We start from the raw sequence: 18,557 nt of genomic DNA, 5'->3' as shown, positions 1-18,557 counted from the left end.
ATGCTTCAGAATATGCCAAGAGCTCTCTGAGTTCCAATAGTTAGAAAGTGAAAATTTAGTCTCAGAGGTTGAATATCACGTATGTACTTCCAGAACATTCTCATTGACACAGGGTACTAAACTTTGTTTTTCATTCTTTTGTCTACTGATGTAGTGTGCTTGGATGTACTTTTGCACAGAATGATTCTTTCAACCAGATGTTCAAAGCAAATGTTTCCTGAAATACTGGTGTCTGTGTTACCTTTTTCTCTATAGTTTACTTTAGATTAGATGGTCTCTCTTTGTCCTCTTTTACTAAATTCTGAGAGAACATGAGAGGATAGCATTGGTATAGATAATTTAAATGAGATTTTTAGAAGTGCATTATAAAAAGACTCAATTTACCTTGTATGATTAGGAAATATCCTAATGAGAGAAGGACTTGCATCTTTACCATTGACCTGTTTTTTGTTACTGAAGCAGTTCTATCCAGTCCTGACAAACTGTCCTTTAACAAATGGCACATTACTACATAGATTACATATAAACATTTATGTAGCTCTTTTAGGTCCTTGAAGGCTTTCTGTTTTCTGTGTGTCATTATTTGTAGTGTTTAAAAGTTTACAGCTACACTCCAAGGTTTGAAGTGGGGAGACTACTAGCAGTTCAGTTTCATAGGATTTGCCAAGTGTCAGGCACAGAAAATAAACAATTTTGATGTTCCCATCAGAAAGTTTGTTTTTGCTTTTTCGTGAGAGAAGAGTGTGTGCAGTGTTACAACCATTACCTCCTTTTGCAAGTAACAAATAGAATATACTTTCTTATTATGATTCCTGGGGCTTTAAGCACTTCAATTTCTATACCTCAAGATGACATAATGTTTCAATCTATTTTCTGTTAGGGATAACTGAAGCATTCCAGGTTGCCTTGAAAAAAAAAAAAAGCTTGTTAATGTGTGACAAGTTAGTAGCCAGGTTTAAAGCTAGAATCCTGAGTTGCTTTTATTTAACATAAGCACATGCAGTAGAAAGCAGACTCTGGTTGATATATGTAATATTTTCTTTTTTCCTATGTTAATCTGCATTAAATTGATAATGCTCACAAGTTCCAAAGATTGCAAAGGAATTCAGCGACCAATTGTATTTAAGTTTAGCTGTTCCAGTGGAGAAGGAAAGAGATGCTGAATGGGAATTCAAGTCATTTTAAATGTAGTGAAGAAACTGAGCAAATTATTTGTTGTTAAAATATTACAATAGTTTTTAAATTGTGAATATTTGTGAATGTGTCATTCTCTGGGAGTATTTTAATGTTATAAATGTCCAGATCAATATTCATACTGATCTCATTTGTAACTGAGTGTAACTGGTAGTTTGTAAGCTAAGCTTACTCAAAACACTATTTAGCCTCATAAAACTACTATTTACAGGGATAGATCTTATAATTTTATTTTGTGCTAAGTCTTACACAGCCACATTAACATGGCAGTTGACACATCTGTGTCTTGTTTACCAGATATAGCTCAATTCCTCCTGGGGAACAATATGTTCAATAAACTTGCAGTCACTCAAGAGCTGGGCTGAGTTAACACCAGAATCGCTGTATTTGCAGCATTGCACCAGATGTTACATGTCTTTCTGTTGTGATTGGTGCCAAATGTGCTTTGACTATTTGTGTATGATGATATAAAAGCGGTACACAGTTTGCAGTGAAAAATAATAAAAAAACCCAAAGCGTTGCTTTGTGCAGTAAGAATACATGTCTCCAGTATAAATACAAATTAAAATACTGGGTATCCAGTGAAGTACTTGACATAGTAGTGATATCAAAAAACATGCTTCTGCATTTCTCTATCAGTGCAGTTTCCAGAGGGTATAGATCTCGACCATGCTTACGATTTCTACTATATTTCATGGAATACATGGGCAAATGCAACCAAATCCGTTGATATGGGAAGCCAGTTTGGTTATGAAATGTTCTATTTAATTGTCCAATAAAAAAACTTGAGGCACAACTTGAAAAATAAAAGTATATGGGTGTGGTTATTTTTCTTTTATTTTTTCATTGTGTTATTATAGCACTTTCCCAGTCTTGTTCAACTAAACATGTCTAACTTACAACTCAAGCAACTTAAAGCCTTCCTTTTAAACAGGATGTGCCAGGTGAGTTAGAGCCAAGAAGAAGCAGGAATAATGAAGGAAGTGTATCTTAAGCACAGAATATGTCATACTTTGGTAGCCCCAGATCACTTAAACTGTTTTATCTGTGGGAAAGCAGAAGATTGTATCTCTGTGTTAACAACAATCTCTTTTGGATTTTAGGAACTTCACATGACTGGAGATTACGATGTGGTGCTGTGGACCTGTATTTCACACTTTTTGGCCTCAGCAGACCTTCTTGTTTACCGTTACCAGAGCTTGGACTTGTTCTTAATCTGAAAGAAAAGAAGGCTGTACTTAATCCAACGATTATCCCTGAATCAGTTGCAAATAATCAGGAACCTGTGAATAGTACTAACAATCACGGACAGTCAGTAGGATTTCAGAACACCGTAAGCACAAACCACCTGCATATACTTCCCATTCAGCTGCCTACAAGTCCTTGCTTTGGTTGCTGATTTAATTTTGTACTGTGTTCAAGCCTCTCATGCTTTACCTGAGCTGCCTTTTAATCTTATTGCTCTTTATTCTGTCCACTTGAAAAGCTGGCATATACCAGCTTTTTTTGATATTTTTTAACTTTTTTGCATAGCATATGCAAGCTTTTTACTTGTTTTTTTTCTAGTTTCATCATTTCTGTTCTTTACACAACTTTACTTTTTGTATATTGCTTATGAGACATGAAGTGCTTCACAGAAATGTTTGATGCTGTAATGAAAACCTTTTTTATTAGACCAGGAATATTTATTATAGCCAAGTTATGCAATTTTCCAAAACAAAACCTTTTATCGGTAAATTTGTTACATCTTAAAATACATAGATACACCTGTTTTTAAACAACTTTAAGAGATGTGGAAGTTGGAACTTTAATACATTGAACGCATTTGAATCTGACTGTTTAGTACTGTGCTCTGAAGGATTTGTAACAACTTCTGAAAAATGGCATACATTCAGCTTGATATCTTTCTGGATCTGGAGTCTTCAGTCCTAACATGTAATACATTGTGCAGTTGCAAAATAGATTTTTATAAGCTCTTAAGTTCATTCTTTCCTTAAGAATAACTGCCACTGCTGCAGGATGGAGTATTTTTGTTGGACATATTTAATTATGTTGGGCATATTTAATTATGAGGGGAAAAAATCAACAGACATGGAAATAATGAGTGATTTTTCTTAACAGTTTCAAAAACTGCATTTGATTGGAACTGTTCAGGGATAGATCCTGAAAGAGAATGTAAACATGTGATTAGCATGTTTGGAACTCTTTCCACCCTTTTGAATGGGATGGTTTACTGATGGTTTATCAGTCCCATAGTTAAAGTTTAAATAGTTTTTATTGAAATTAGTACTGAGAGTACTAATTAACAGCACCCCGCAGGCCCTTTCCAGCAGGGGGAGAAAATGCTGGTAGAGTCAGATATCGTTAGAGCTCTCCTGCATATTTACAGAGCATGTAGTAAGTCCTAATTTGCTGTACATAATCATTAGAATTAAATAGCAGGAGGTATTTTGTTGGCAGATTTTTAGGTTGCAGTTCAGTGACCACCCAGACTTTTTTTGGAGCCAGACTATCAAAGGATTTCCTCTTAACTCTTCTTTTTCTATACTGTTCTCTCCTTTGTGCTAGCATAGTAGTTGTTGCTGCATAGTGAGCTGGATCAGGGGAGGATCTAGTTGAGCAGTACCTTTTTATGAACAGATATATCAGGTTCCTGGTCTGGTTCATCACGTAGATTTAAAAATGCTTGTGGCACCCCAGGACAGAACCGTATGAGGAAGAGGCTGCTTCTTTTAGCAGCGGTACTGGCTCGGACTAGTGTAAACATATAGCTCCAGTATAAGCCTCGATTTACACTTCACCCATCGTATCTTCTCCTGTGCCTCATCTCCGTTCTCCTACCCCTTACTTTAAGATTACTGTTTTCACTGTTACTCCCCCAAAATTCAGGGAACTGATTTTCCTTGTAAAAACAAAAATCACAAACAAAGACTGCCTCTCATATCAGACAAAGTTCATCCAAAAGTGTTTCACCATAGCAGTGTATTGGCCTAAATAATAGGGAATTGAAAAAGGAAATATGTATTTGAGAGGAAAAAAAGAATGAACAGGTGATAGAATTTATCAGATTAACTGGATTCTTTAAAGAAGACATAGTCTGAGAGCATAAACATGTTAAAATCAGTACTGATAGACTTGTGACGTTGAATTTGCTGAGGATGGTAAAAGTTACCGCTTCATGAAATAGCATTCGAATTGTTCAGGGCAAGAGTTTGTGGGCCTAGAGTGCCCTTTGTAGGATAGAGAAAGAGCAGTTCAGTGGAGGAGCATATGCTCTTGAGAGTCTTTGATATATATGCCTTTTATCTAGGTTGTAGTGAGCTTTTAATTATGTTTACTTCTGTGGATACTTTATTTTCCCTTCAATATTTTGTGTATTGGACTTGTTGGAATACCTGTCTCCTGTTTTCATGACTATTTGTATAACTTAATAGACTCTCCTATTTTTATATTTTTTTGACCTTGATATTTTTTATAATCTAAGCAGTAATTACAAAATACTTTAATTCTTTTTAATAACTACTGTAAATTAAAAAAAACCAACCAAGCTATAAGTACACATTATGATTTGTACTCAGTAAAGTAAGAGTTAGCTTTTATAACTAAGAAGAAGATTTAGCTAAATCCCATGTGTAGATCAGAGGCTGTCATAGTTTTTCAACTGAGATTTGGCGTAAGGAGAGTCCACGAGGCACAGATTTATAGAAAGGCTATTCAGAGGCAGCAAATGTTGTTGCAACCAACAGTACTATGATTGTGAGAAGCGACAGAAAAGATGCCAATGCTAGATATGCAGAGGGAGCAGGGATAGAAGTAAAGAGAAACTAGTTTGTAGAAGTGGTTGGCACAAATCCATACAGGGTTTTAGAAAATACTTTTTGCCAGTACTACAGGGAAAACTTTGTTCAAATCACCCACTTTACTCAGAAGATTTTTCTGCTATCAGGTCTCTTTCTCTGAAACATGGATCTTGCTACCTTCTAATTTTGGTCTTTTAATGCTGCTTCAGGAGGATGATCATCTTATTAAGGAAACAGCATCCAGCATTTCTGGTCATCAGCAGGGGGTGAAGAGGAAGGCTGATATGCCACTCGGGTCTCCATTGGAGCCAGGGCAAATACTAGAGAAGAATGAAGACAGTAAAGTCAAACTCAAAATCAGAGTAAGAAATGGAAATTCAACTTGCACAATGTTGTAGGGTGTTCAGAATAACAGCAGTGGGGTCTGCTGACTTCCCTTGAAGCTGTGTTCAAACAAAAGACATGCTGTGTATATGTGTACAGCAGCTGTTATGCTTACTTTGGCAAAATCATTTCCTATCAGGTTCTTTATTGGCTGGCAAGAACTAAAGTTGACAGATAATGCTCTTGTTCACACAGCTTCACAGTAAATTAGAAAGAAGAAAAGTAACTGACCCTTTTTAATTTTATTGAATTATTATTCCTTTGCAGTGGTAGATATCACTTCCTTTCCCTCTCACCCCCAGTTTACCTCAAAAATTAAATATTTTAAGTTCTATTTAGTGATGTTTTTATGAGTTATTAGCATCTGCTTGTTTTTATTCCTGGTATCTTAGTTCTCAAACTCTCAAGAGGAGGAGGAAATTGATATGGACACAGTTCATGACAGTCAAGCCTTTATTTACCATCATTTGAATATGCTGGAGAGACCATCCACGCCAGGTACGAGTAACTTTATTGGCAAAATGATTTTGTGATTTTTTAACTATTTCAGTTGTGGAGTGTTTTTTGCTGCTGCTTATTTCCATACATATAGTGTTGGTAAGTGTTAAATGTTATCAAAATTCCAGAAAGTATATAAAGGGTGCATAAGAACATTTCTTTACCTTTCAGCATATGTATAGATAACCGTATACATGTGTATTTTCACACATATCTAAGTAAGACAAGTATATACCATGCTTATAAAAGTGAAAAGCTAAGGAATGAATAAAAGAACACAAAGTTGAAGTAGAACCCCATACGCATTTAGGTAAAAAGTTCTTTTGCCATAGGTGTCATTTAAAAAGTAATAATTTTGGAGATTAAAGAAAATAGCAAGACTCTTCAGGTAAAAAGAATCTCAGATATTAATGATTTATGACTTAGCAGTAGCAGTTAAAAAACACAAGCCTCAAAGATACTTAAAAGGGCTTTTCAAAGCTGAAAAGATGGCATCTGTGAGTAAAATGGTTTCATTTCAAGCACCTCCTTTCTTTTAGTACATCTTAGTATCTTTCTTCATAGAATACTTGACAAAATTATTGTCAAAGCATTGTGTTTCTTAGAAACCTTAAGGCAGGCTGAACTTCACTGATGAACTTTTATCTTCTTTGCTGGTCTGTCAATAGCAAGGAAATGCAGTGAGTAGTCTCATTTTCTCAAAATACTTTAACCACATTTCTAAAGTTTAGTTCCACAATGTGCCAGTGGAGCTAAGCTGAGGTAATGTCATGATGTACCAAGCATTCTGAGAGGTCTTCGTACAGATCCAGAACAAGGTTTTATGGTTGCAATAATAATAATAATGGCCCATCTTCGCGAACGAAGATTTGGGGAAAGGTCTTTTACCTTTCCAGCCTGCGCAATGGATTTTTTAGGTGAGACACAGCCTGCGCTGAACTGAGCCCACCCTTTAATCCTAAGGTTCATCTGCCGGGGCCAAGCAAGCTTGGACAATGGCAGTGAGGTCCTCAGGACGTAGGTTTGTTTAGAGTATCCTTCTCATAGATGGATGGCCTCACAGGGCTAACGGGTTCCATCTGCCCGGGAGGGACTGGGAATCGAACCCGTGGTCGCAGCAGTGAAAGTCCTGCACGCTAACCACTAGGCCACCAGGGGTCAATACTGCATTGTGTAAAAGTGAAGTTTTTGGCTTTAGAATTCAGCGTAATTACCCTCTTCCTTGTTTTTCTGTTTATATCCAATGACTGCCTAATGTAAAACAGAAGTAGACCATAGCAGCAGGATCTGGGGTGTTGGTTCCATCCTGAGGGCCCTAGGTCCTGAGCTATGCTTACAGGTGACCTCATCTGCTTTCTCTGTGACCTGGCAATTTAGTGGCCTCATTTAAGAGAAGGGCTGGTGGATGCTTCTGCTCCGAGACTCCTGCTGAGGCTGGTGCCTTAGTGCTTGCCAGCAGTATGGAAGCTGTAGGCTCATATTCTGTTAGGGCCTAGGACTTAATGTTTTTACTTCCTTGGCAGATGCTCCAGCCACTAACAGGCTTTGTTTGTTTCTTTGTAATTTTTATTTTTTGTTTAATACAGGTAACTGCTGTCACTGCTCTGCTAAGCAATTAAGTTCATGTGGGGACATTAAAACACAGGGAGGTCTGGTTTCTGTATTCCAGATGGCCTCAGTTAATGACATGTGCCTGTACAGCCAACTCCACCAGGATGGCTTTGCTGTTAGAGATGAAGAGTAACAACTCACAACTTTTTGCCTTATTTCAACAGAGTAAAGAGGCAGGCTGCATATAGGTTGCTCTCATGAACTTAGAAGCCTATGTCTGCACAACCTTTACTTTAAACCTCAGAGCTCCTTTGAATTTTGTTTTCAGAGCTATGGTCAACCATCACATTTTCTGTTATGGCAAAGAATGACACATCCAGGACAAGCAACTGCAAAGCTGATCCGCTGAGGATTAGTATTTATAACTCTTACATGATATTTTGCAACAATTTTTTTACTAGATTTACACACTCTACGGAATATCAAGTCATAAACAAAACTCTGCCAAATGCTTCACAAATAGGACTTACGGGACCCTGTGTATGCCAGCTCTGTGTTCCAGGACTGTTGCAAATTAAGTTTGCACTAGAGGTCAGAAAGGGTAAAGTCTGACCAAGAGCCAGAGTAATGGCCAGTCGACTGCTGCTTTTGTAGACCTACAGCAGACTCAAGCTACTTCGAGTTTCACTTGTGTGCTGAATGACCTTCTCACCTCTGCTGTTTAGACATTCAGCACACTGGAATACATTTTATTTCCTAGATAAAAAATGAGGCAAATGCGGGGCTTTGCAACAGAATTCATTTTAAATAATAAGCCCTTGAAAAGCATTATTTCAAAACACTTCAGATTATTTTTTTCTTTTTTTTGTTTGTACAGTTAGAAACAGTTCCACTTCACATAATCTTTGCTTCTAAAATTTCACCTGTTTCTTATTCATGCCATTTTTCTTAGAAACAGAGATGTATGAATTTCAGACTGAGTAAATAAAGATAGTTCCATCTTTAGGAAATTATATACTTCTGAGGAGAAACAGATGGGGAAAAATAAAAGCACAAATAAATAAATTTTTTCATGCATAGGAGTTTTTTGTTTTACAAAGGAGGTGCAGATAATATTTCCTGAGGGCCTTTGAGGTCTTGCAACAATGACCGAGGGTGGGTGCAATTCAGTGAGTGATTATTGTGAAATAGGTTGACAACAGGTTCAGAAATGGTCTCGGTGTCTTAGTAAATCTGTAAGACCTTGTATCTGCCTTAGTTCTGTGACTCGTACTTGGAAGGAGTGAGCTGTTAGTCCTTATGCAGTTTTCCTCCCACAGCTGTGGGTTATGTCCCCACATGTCACATGAAGTGTTAGGTCATCAGCCAAACACAGCCTGCGAACAGCAGCTGCCAGGAGGAAGTTCATGTTGGGTCTGAGTCCTGCTGTATCTGTGGTTTTTTGTTGGGTTGTTGTTTTGGGTTTTTTTACTCCGCCCACCACCCTAAATGATAATTTTGATTTGTTCAAGTTGGTGTAACCCCTGTAAAGCCAGGAAAATGTTGTTTTCCTTTAAAAGTTTATGGGAGTTTTTTATTGTGTGCTTCTGCCTATGGATGTGAAAGGTTAGGATTGAGACAATAAAAGAAGTCTTGTAATACAACTATTGCTGGATTACAGGTTTCAATGGTGTAACTACAGCACCTTTTCTGGTTCATATAGAAAATAAATGTTTTAAATCCTACTAAAGCATCCTGACTATGATAATAGAACTGTGGACTCTGGTAGTTATAAGGGAATCTAAACAAAACATCGGTTGTGAACTGTCTGAAGAAGCTATTGTGCTGATTACTCATCTGCCCTAAGGACTAGAAACTTGGTAGCCTCCTTTGAGCCTCCAAAGCTGTGCAAGGTCATATTTCTAATGTGAGAACGGATTTCATTTGCTACTAAATCATCGAGAATAGTAGGAATGCTTCCTACTCTTAAATCTTAAGATCAAAAGAATTTCAAGATCAGATTTTGTGTAAGCAGCAGATTTGAATTCTCAGACTGTAAGGTGACTTGTCATGTGTTGTTGACTTCAGTGAAATCAGATAAAGATACGCTTCTTTACTTCAGTATTTCACTAATCTGAAAGTACAGTATGTCAGAAGTAACCTTTAGAAGGTTTTGCTGTATCTGTCAGTGGTTGTTGATTGGCCTGGTCTTTTCTGCTTTCAAAATAAATGCCTGGCTACAGTCTGCATGATCTACCAGTGAAGTTACGTATCATTATGGCTCATCACTGATAAACACTTAATTAGAATTTCCCAACTAGTTTTGATGGATTGAAAGTTGATAAAAAGCAGTATCCAATTCTCTCTTGTCTTTATTTCTACAAAGGAAACAAAAGAAAATACAGCAATGTTCTCTTTGTGCATTGGCAGTCCTTTTTCTGATCACATTCAGAGGCAGTGGGTTTCGAGGACATATCCTGAGCATTCAAACTCAGATCAAACAAATTCTTTGGCCATTCTGTTAATACTTTTGTAGTTTTCCAGGATAATCAAATTGGAAATTTCCACTGCTGACCTTGTAGGTTGCTCTGTTTACTATGTAGATGTACATGAAACTTTGGAGGTCTAGGCCACACACATACATGTTGATTGGATTGTGGTTTTGTTTATCACAGTTACTGTCTACACTTTCAGGAAATTATGATTTATCTGGACTGACTTTTTTCTGGAACACTTTGGAACTGGACATACTGCACATGCTGCAGTAAAATGTAGAGGTCAACTACTGTAGTTATTATATTTAAAGAGTACATTTCCAACAGCAGATCTGAGCCTGAGGTGCAAGTCACCACATTTTGAATGTGGATGCAGCAGTAAATAGAAATGCAGTCTGAACTGTTTAAGAAGCCCCATCCTGCAGCTCTGCAGTTCCCCGAGTTAGCTGTAAGCACAGCAGTACATCAAAGTTCAGCCATTAGTGGTTTTCTGCCAAAAAGGGCTGTGGAAACATCAGCACACAGACAAATATACAAATGAACAGTTCTTGGATGTGAGGGCACGATTGAAATGATGAATTTTTGCTTTACTATCTAAGGAGGTAAATGTTGTTACAACTGTTCTGTTAGAATACCTTTTAATAACACATAATATTAATATAGTATCTGTTTGATAGTAGCCGTTACACATATGTTGACTTTATTACCCAAGAAATGGTAACTCATAGGCTTTGAGATTCTGTAGATAATTTTGCTTCACTGAAACACTGTGTGTTAATTGTACACTTCACAACGAAGGGTGTTTTCCAGTACTTTATCCTAAAGTAAAGAAAGCAGCTTTAATAGAAACAAAAGCACTGCAGATAGTGACAGCTTAAGTGAGAATTGCATCAGTGTGTGGCTGCAGTATGTCAACTACATGATTTAATAAAAACAACATAATATTGTAGGTGTGACTATCTCTGACAAAACAACTGATCACTCTGAAACCCAGAAGATGGATAAGGATAGCAAATTTTCAAGTGAACTACCTGAAACTGTTAGAGGCATAAAGTATTCTGAATTGGCTTGCTGATTTAAATGTTCTTTTTTTCTAAAATAGGGATTTCACTAGAATTTCTACAATATTAAAGTGAATGTAGTAAAAATAACACCACAGTTAAACTGTTATTTTAATGTAAGCACAAGGCAATATAGTTGTTAAATGAAAGTCAAATGAACGAATTAATAAAATTAATGTGATTTGGTTAGCACATCCTCAGAAAACTTCTGGGTGGTTTTATTTTTTTTAACTAGACCCTTACTTCTTACCCTCAAAATTTAGATTTTCTGCCATGGACCTTAAAAGAGCACTCTCCTAGAAAGAAAATGGATATCTTTTTCAGAGATATATAATTTGAAAATTCGGCTTCTTTAGACAAATTACAAGACACTTGCATTCTGGAAACTTGAAATCATTTATGCTTGGTAACTTTTTCTTTGTGCTTTGTTGATGGCTCAACAGATGCATAAACACAGCATGAAATTAAAAAACAGCGTGTCTCGGATGTTTCCAGAGTAACACTAAAAAGAAAAAAAAATAAGGAAAACCAGGATAATTTTGAAACAGTTTTTACGATTTTTTCCATTCTTTAAGTGTTCTCTCTTTTAGAGAAAATGTTAGCCAGAGCTGCAGTTCAACTGCTAGGCAAAGGGAGTGCATTATCCTTCTCGTTGGTAAGCTTTCTTTGAGTCCTGGGAGAGACACATAAGTGCTTGTGTGCTTGTGCTGATGTCCCTTTCTTCCCAGAGCTGGTTGGTGTCAAGTTCTGGAGCACCAGCCTGTCCTCAGCCAAAACACTGGACCTGTGGGCTCAGCCTTTGCTGTGATTTTTGAACTTGGTTTCTCCCTCTCTGACGTTTGAATAAATCAGGGTGCAAATAGGGTCATTTCAAACAAGGTCATTTTAATTTGTAAAAATCATGTATAAGCCAGCTGTTTGACATTGATTGTCCATTGAGGCTCTAAGTATGTGGTGTCCCACCCTCTTTACACAAAATCAGAAACATAGGAGAGACTGTATGAAAGATCTTATGAAAGCTTGCTGGCATGTTAAAGTCTCAAGTTACATAATTCTCAAATTGTAAAGGTTCAATAACAAAATAAGATTAAATAGGTAAAACACTCTACCCAACAACATAGTTCAATGTTAATGCACTCATAAGTCTTAAAAAGAGAAGAAACTTACTTAAATAATTGAACAGGATGTTATAATTATCTAACAGCAATTTGTATTATGACAGAAAATGTTACTTTAAAACTTATCAGGATCTAAATCCCTTTTATTCTAAAACCAAGATAAGAGATCTATGTTTTCATATTTTATTCTCTCTCACAACATGCACAGCATTTGTACTGTCCCTGTGACAAATTGTACACAAGTTTCTGATTTTTCTCCCATTGGATTGTAATCCTGTCTAATTTTAAACACCTACCCAGCTAGCTGGAACACCACAAAGCCAGTAATTACATTGGAATCTCCACATCCTAAACAGAAGGAGATCCAAGTGGATAGACATATGTATGTGCATTTTCTTCCAAGGAATGCTACTAACCACTTCAAAAGTGAGCTCCTGGGCTCACCCTCCACTTACTGTGTGTTTCTGAACACACAATTTGAGAAACCCAGGTTCCACTCCCTCTGCCAGGAAGTGAGTTCCCTGAAGGAAGAGGGAGTGCTCTGTGCCTCCTTGCAGCAGTCCTGCTACTCCTGTTGATATAAGGATAATGATATTGCCCTGTAAAGCAACTTCTGTTTAGCCTTGCTTTCCTTAAATATGCTTGGCATGTTTCTGGCATGGGCTTTAAGTAGATACTAATTAAAAGGAAGAAAAAAAGTGTTCTGCAGTTTTAACAGTGAATTTTATGGATACAAATCTGTAACATTTTCTATAGAACTTTTATAAGTGTACCCATTCAACACACAGCCAAGTTTGATAGTTTGTGCTCAATCTTTTGGAGTCATTATCCAGGATCAATGTATTTGATTCCTGGTTTCAAAGCACTCTTTAAAGTAGGAGGAAATCTTCCAGATAGCTGTTATTTTTGCATTTGAAAAAACCCAACTGATTGGAGTCATCATTGACCTCGATGAAGAAATTGTATGTGTACTCGGTGCTGGCTCTGTAGAATTAGATTTTTGTAATGACATTCTTTAATTTCTTACTGACATCTGTGCCATATTACCAATATTGACTGCCTCCTTAAGTGTCAGTAACCCTTGAGTTGCATTTGGATCCCATTTCTCCCCTTCTTGAAGATCTTCCTGACTCTCTGGGTGGTCACCACCACCTCTTCAGTCCTGTTGGCTTGAACTACAGTTGAATTTGCTCCATAGCTTACTCCAGTCAATGGTGTTTAACTGCTTTAACTAATATATTTTTTTAATATATAAAAATAAGTCACCTGAAATAAGTAACAAGTTGATAATACAGACTGTTGCCTTAGCAGAGCTGGTAGTTCAGTAAACTGCAGGAAACTTGCACAAGTTGCAGGTCATGCAACAGAGTCAGGAGGGTCTGTTTGGTTGCATCTTCCATCTTCCTCCATATTCACTAGTGCTTGACACTTCTGCTACATCATCCCTGCAGACTTAAGCCACTGTCTTTATACCAGTTCTATTGGGTTAACCTTTTTAAAGCTTAGAGGCTTAGCTTTGGTTTGAGGTTGTTACAGATGTAGTGTCTAGACTTACAGGTTTAGTTTCCATATAAGAATAACTCCACAATTTGGAACTAATGTAGCTGGGAAGTTTGAAGAGTTTGTGTAATGTGTGTGGGTTTTTTCTTTTCTTTTAAGTTGACTTGGTTTTGCCTTGTTTATTTTAATGTATCTTGTCCCTGTGGCTTGACAATATGTGAGAATGTTTTCTGTATTTTGGATAATCTTTTGTACATTTTCTGTGGATGAACACTGACCAATGTTTTTCAGGCTCTTTGCCATGACCTTTATTTCTGCCTTACTAGGAGCTCTGCTTGTGTCACTGTCACAGTTCACCTTTAACTACTGTAGCCTATTTTAATGGTGTCGAGTACTGCCTGCTTTGGTTTTCTGAGGTACAGCCTCCACCCTTTCCTTTTCTAGTGGCTTGAGTCAGATATGCTCCTTTTCCCACCGTTTTGTGGAATGGCTGGTTTTGCATCCTTGCAGCTGAGAAATAAAGTTCTCTTGACTAGAAGCTGTATGCTTTACATGAATGAGCTCAGGTTACAGGGATAGGTATACTTGCGTGCTGTCTGCATTGTCATAAAAGGCTGCAGATAACAATGTAAAAAAATGGTTGAAACTGTGAAGTCAGCAAGTAGAAGTTGGAATCGGTGTGTATCTCTTCTATCTGTCATAACATACATAACCATAAATCTTTGCATTGATGACATGAGCTTACTGTGGCATAGTTCTTTTTAAATAAGAAATAAAGCTTTTTAAATACTTTTTTAAATACTTGTATATTAGAAATTTTAAGTTTATAGGAAACTGTTGTACTCTAGACTAGCCTCCTTCATAACCTCAGCAGAATTTTATTTTGCACCATATTCACATCTTGTGGTTAAGACCAAACATATTTCTAGAAAGACATAATTGTGCTGTTTAAGACTTCAAGCAATAGAGATGTCACCGTGTCCCATAGTAAGTAATTGATTATCCTCACTGTAAAAATGTTTTGTGTTCCTATTCGGACTTCTAAACACTTCATACAAATGTAGAGTTTGTTTTTTCCAGACATACTTAAAAACAAACAAACAAAAACTAGAACAGCTGTACCATCTAGAAACTTTCCTATAGATGTGCTTGATTAAATCAGTTCTTAATCTTTTGGGTAAGGCTGAAAAGAAATTGTTCTCAATACTTGTTTGTCATACAAGGGAGCTGGCTCTTCAGACTTGCAGGAATCATTACCATAGACTAATCATTCTTGCCTTTAGAAGTACAAAACTAACCAGCCAAACAAAAAGATGTACTGGAAAATAAACATGTTTTCAAATGCACAGGAAAAGATAATTGCAAACATAATTCCTTTTTATTTAATGGGGATATTTTCATCAAAAACTGGAGGGGAGGAAATCCCCATATATTTAAAGTAACTGTGAAGAAAATAAATTTTAAGTAAAACTTAGGGAAGTGGTTGCCTTCAAAAATCTGATACTGCTTTTCTACATTTATCTAGTTGTTAAAGCACATTCTTGCACTGTGAGTGATTTGATTCAATTTCTGCCTAAAGGAATCTGAGCCTTCCTACCTTCCAGGCACTTCTGCTCTTTAACAGTTATCCTTAGATTAATGCCCTTTAATCCCTCCTGTTGAAGCTATTGCAGTCTGTGTGAAATACTGAAATATTAAATGAGTCAAAGAGAGAATGAGAAAGTCATTCCTGGATTGAGGTGTCGTAGATCATATTTTCCTTCCCCAGGTTCAGATACAAGGCTTGCTCAATATATAGGCAGTTCTAGTGTATTTGTTAAAGATGTATTGACAAAGGTGATGTAATTGTCTTTATTGGTATTTGGTTTTGTTTAAGAAAAAAACTTTGTAAAAACTTTCAAATAGACTAAATTGGTTGTAAGATGCAGTTTTTAGAAAAAGCAGTTTAATTCTTCTGTTCACAGTCAAAAGTTTGTATGTCCTTGCAGGGAGCATTAGCTCCTGACTGAAAAGAGTTCACATCCCAAACCCACACTTTAATGTATGCCAGCCTTGCACTTTATACCAGAATTTTTACAAGCAGTTATATTTGCATTATTCAGAGTATAGTGGCCTTCCTACTCTGTTCAAAAATTAATTTCAGGAAGTTTGTATAACTTGGAGTTTCTTAGCTCTTTACAGTTCCTAATTGTCTGTGATACTTTTATGCTGTTGAGGAAGGAAGGACTATCTCTGTAAAAATTGTCAGTAGTACGGGAACTTTATTGGCATGTTCAGAGCCTTCCCTGAAAAAAACAAAAAGTTAATGGTACAAGTATCAAAACAGCATGTTTAAATGATAATGTAGGCTTTATCTAATATTTCAGAATTTCTTATTTTTGGAAACAATGCAAGTTAAACATTTACTAATCCCACTATATCTATTCCTTTAGGTAAAGAACAATCTTCCGGAGAGATAAATATGCACCCTGTCTCAGCAGCTCCACTCTCCGTGTTTAGTAAAGAATCAAACTCCTCAAAACACAGTGATCACCACCACCATCACCACCATGAGCACAAGAAAAAGAAGAAGAAACACAAGCATAAGCATAAACATAAACATAAACATGATACTAAAGAAAAGGAGAAGGATCCTTTTGCTTTCTCTAACAGTCCAGCCAGTGCACGATCAATCCGTTCCCCATCACTTTCAGACTGATATCGATGGCTTCTCTGGAGTTCAACTTGCAATATTCTCGGAGTGCTTAGAAGGATGTATATAACTATAGCTTCTATCTTTTTTTATGGAACTAAGAATAAGTGAATTGCCTTAGCAATTCAGAACCTCTGCCACCTTTGAAGCCTTCTATTTGCATATGTGGTTGTTGAAATCTGATTCAAAAAATATGGTTTATGATTCTGATTCATTTTGTATTTCACTGTTCTCCACACCTCCCACTCTTTTTTACATTTTAAACAAAGAAAATGGCTCTTTATGTAAGGGCCCCGTGTCCACTGGCAACCCCCTGCACATCACGCTGACCATGTGTATTGCCAGAATCAATTATGGTTTAATCCTTTGAAGAATGTTAGAGGCAAGTATGTTTTAAGCCAAAGCCAATTGCCAGGCCTTTGGTGACAGGCTGTTTCCAGAGCAGTATTGTATGACCTCCTCAGAAGACAGGGATTTTCTGAAGTCTTCAGCTGAGCTGTTTCTTGCTTTAACCATTGCAAAGTAATGTCAGACTTTTAAAAGTACAGTATATGTAACATTTGCATTATTCAGATACTAAAACTCTTGAAAAATTCCAAGCTGCTTTTAAGCTGATGGTATTTATTATGGACATGAGCCTTTGAATATGATGAAGTTCTTCAATTGTTTTTGGAATTTTAGCAAAATGCGTAATGCATGTTTTGTCCTGTAATCAGGCTTTTAAAAATCCAATAAAGTTTGCGAATTATTTTGACAGCGGCAGAATTTTTTCTTCAAGCTTGACATTGGAATATGCTTTTGAAAGATGGTTCTGCTAAAATTAAAAATAATTTTGAAAAGCTTAAGCATTAAAATACTGAAAAATACATTTTTCTTCCTGCTGAGGGGTGGTTTGCTTGGAAGCATTCTATATGGTCAGCTCATGAATCCTCTGGGGAAATACATCAGTAGATTAAACTAGTTCTGGGATTTGAAATGATGGATACATTTAAATTTCTTTAGCTGTGTTTTATGCAGTGTACTATTTACACCTAGGAAATGTTTTATTTAAAAACTTAATTTTTTAGATGTTTTAATAATAGAGAAAAATAATCTCTGACACTTTTAATCTGTTTCCTTTATATGTATGTAGAGGCAGTGTTTTATTTCCATACACTGATTGACTTTTGTTTCCCAGAGCTCACATAGCTTTCTATAAGATGAATGTATTTGGGTTAATTTCTTTTTTTTTTATTTTCCCAAATTTCCATGAGAGACTGATTCTCCTTCTTAGAGCAGGGATGAAAATTCAAGAGAGACTCAAGAGGATTTTTTTGTTTCATGAAAGTTAATAAATACTTTTCTATTCTATACCTGCTGTTGAATCCTGTAGTTTTTGTAATAACAAGTTATCTGTAGAATAGGAACATGATAGGCTCAGGTATTTTGTAATATCCATATACTTATTTTATTATTCAGACACCACATCCCTTTAATAGTGCACGGATAGTTGTGCTAATCGTTGCACTTGGACACATGTTAAGGGATGTTTGGGCTGGATTCAGACGCGATGGCCCTGGGCAGCATCGCAGCCTCTCCCCATCTGCTGCTGTGCCGCGTCCAGGGAAGCCCGCCTTGGTTTTGTTTCCTCTTAGCAACCACTGCAAGCTTAGGTGAGCTAAAGCTGCAAGAGGAAACCTAAGCATAGGTAGAATGAGGTACTGAGCCTGTTGTGGGTAGACTAACCATGTGTGCAGCTCAGCTTAGCACCCCTGGTGAGGCAGCGAGCAGTCACCTGAGCACCGTGAACTGTGAATCGCAGGCAGAGTCTGGGAGGCTGCAGTAATAGCTCAATGGAAATACTTTGAGGTGTTTTTCCCTTGGCTAAGGAGTGATGTAACAGTGCCAAGGGTGTTTGTGGGAGACCTGGGCTAATAAGCAATGAAAGCTGGCATTGTTTGGGAGAGTGAAGGCAGATGCATTTATGTTTTAAAAATGAGGTCATGGATAATTTAGGCTGGTGTAGTTTCTACTTTTGGAGATGTGGATTTACACTGTTAGGCTGAGGGAAAATGTATTGTTCAGTGATACAGGCACAGAACTGAGGCAGAGCTGTAACACGTGAGAATCAAGCGATTGTCAGGGAATTCTGCTATCATATATTTTGCTGTATGACTTTAAGTGAATATATGCTAAGGAAATATGGCAAAGATACTGCCAATAGAAAATTGGAAGTAGGGAGGGAAATCTAAAAAAGCTTTTTCCAGTGTAGTTTCTGAGGTTATGTCATGTTCCTGGTTCAAAAT

At 36.9% G+C, this 18,557-nt stretch overlaps 1 protein-coding gene across 2 annotated transcripts in view; it reads left to right on the top strand.

Moving 5' to 3' along the window:
• TAF2 (TATA-box binding protein associated factor 2) overlaps positions 1-17,622 on the top strand; it is an 84,852-nt gene extending 67,230 nt beyond the window's left edge. The window contains exons 24-27 of one of the 2 annotated variants that reach the window (XM_027684341.1): positions 2,298-2,527; positions 5,204-5,356; positions 5,771-5,876; positions 16,013-17,248. In XM_027684341.1, coding sequence (XP_027540142.1) covers positions 2,298-2,527; positions 5,204-5,356; positions 5,771-5,876; positions 16,013-16,278 — 755 coding nt within the window. In that variant the 3' untranslated portion in view covers positions 16,279-17,248. Of the gene's footprint in view, positions 1-2,297; positions 2,528-5,203; positions 5,357-5,770; positions 5,877-16,012 lie in introns of both variants that reach the window. The other variant, XM_027684342.1, reaches the window with a different exon arrangement.
• Positions 17,623-18,557: the final 935 nt, after the last annotated feature.

The sequence above is a fragment of the Neopelma chrysocephalum genome, unplaced genomic scaffold (assembly GCF_003984885.1).
Source record: "Neopelma chrysocephalum unplaced genomic scaffold, ASM398488v2 Primary Assembly neopelma1_66, whole genome shotgun sequence".
Taxonomy (NCBI): domain Eukaryota; kingdom Metazoa; phylum Chordata; class Aves; order Passeriformes; family Pipridae; genus Neopelma; species Neopelma chrysocephalum.
This window is presented reverse-complemented; position numbering and strand designations above follow the sequence as displayed.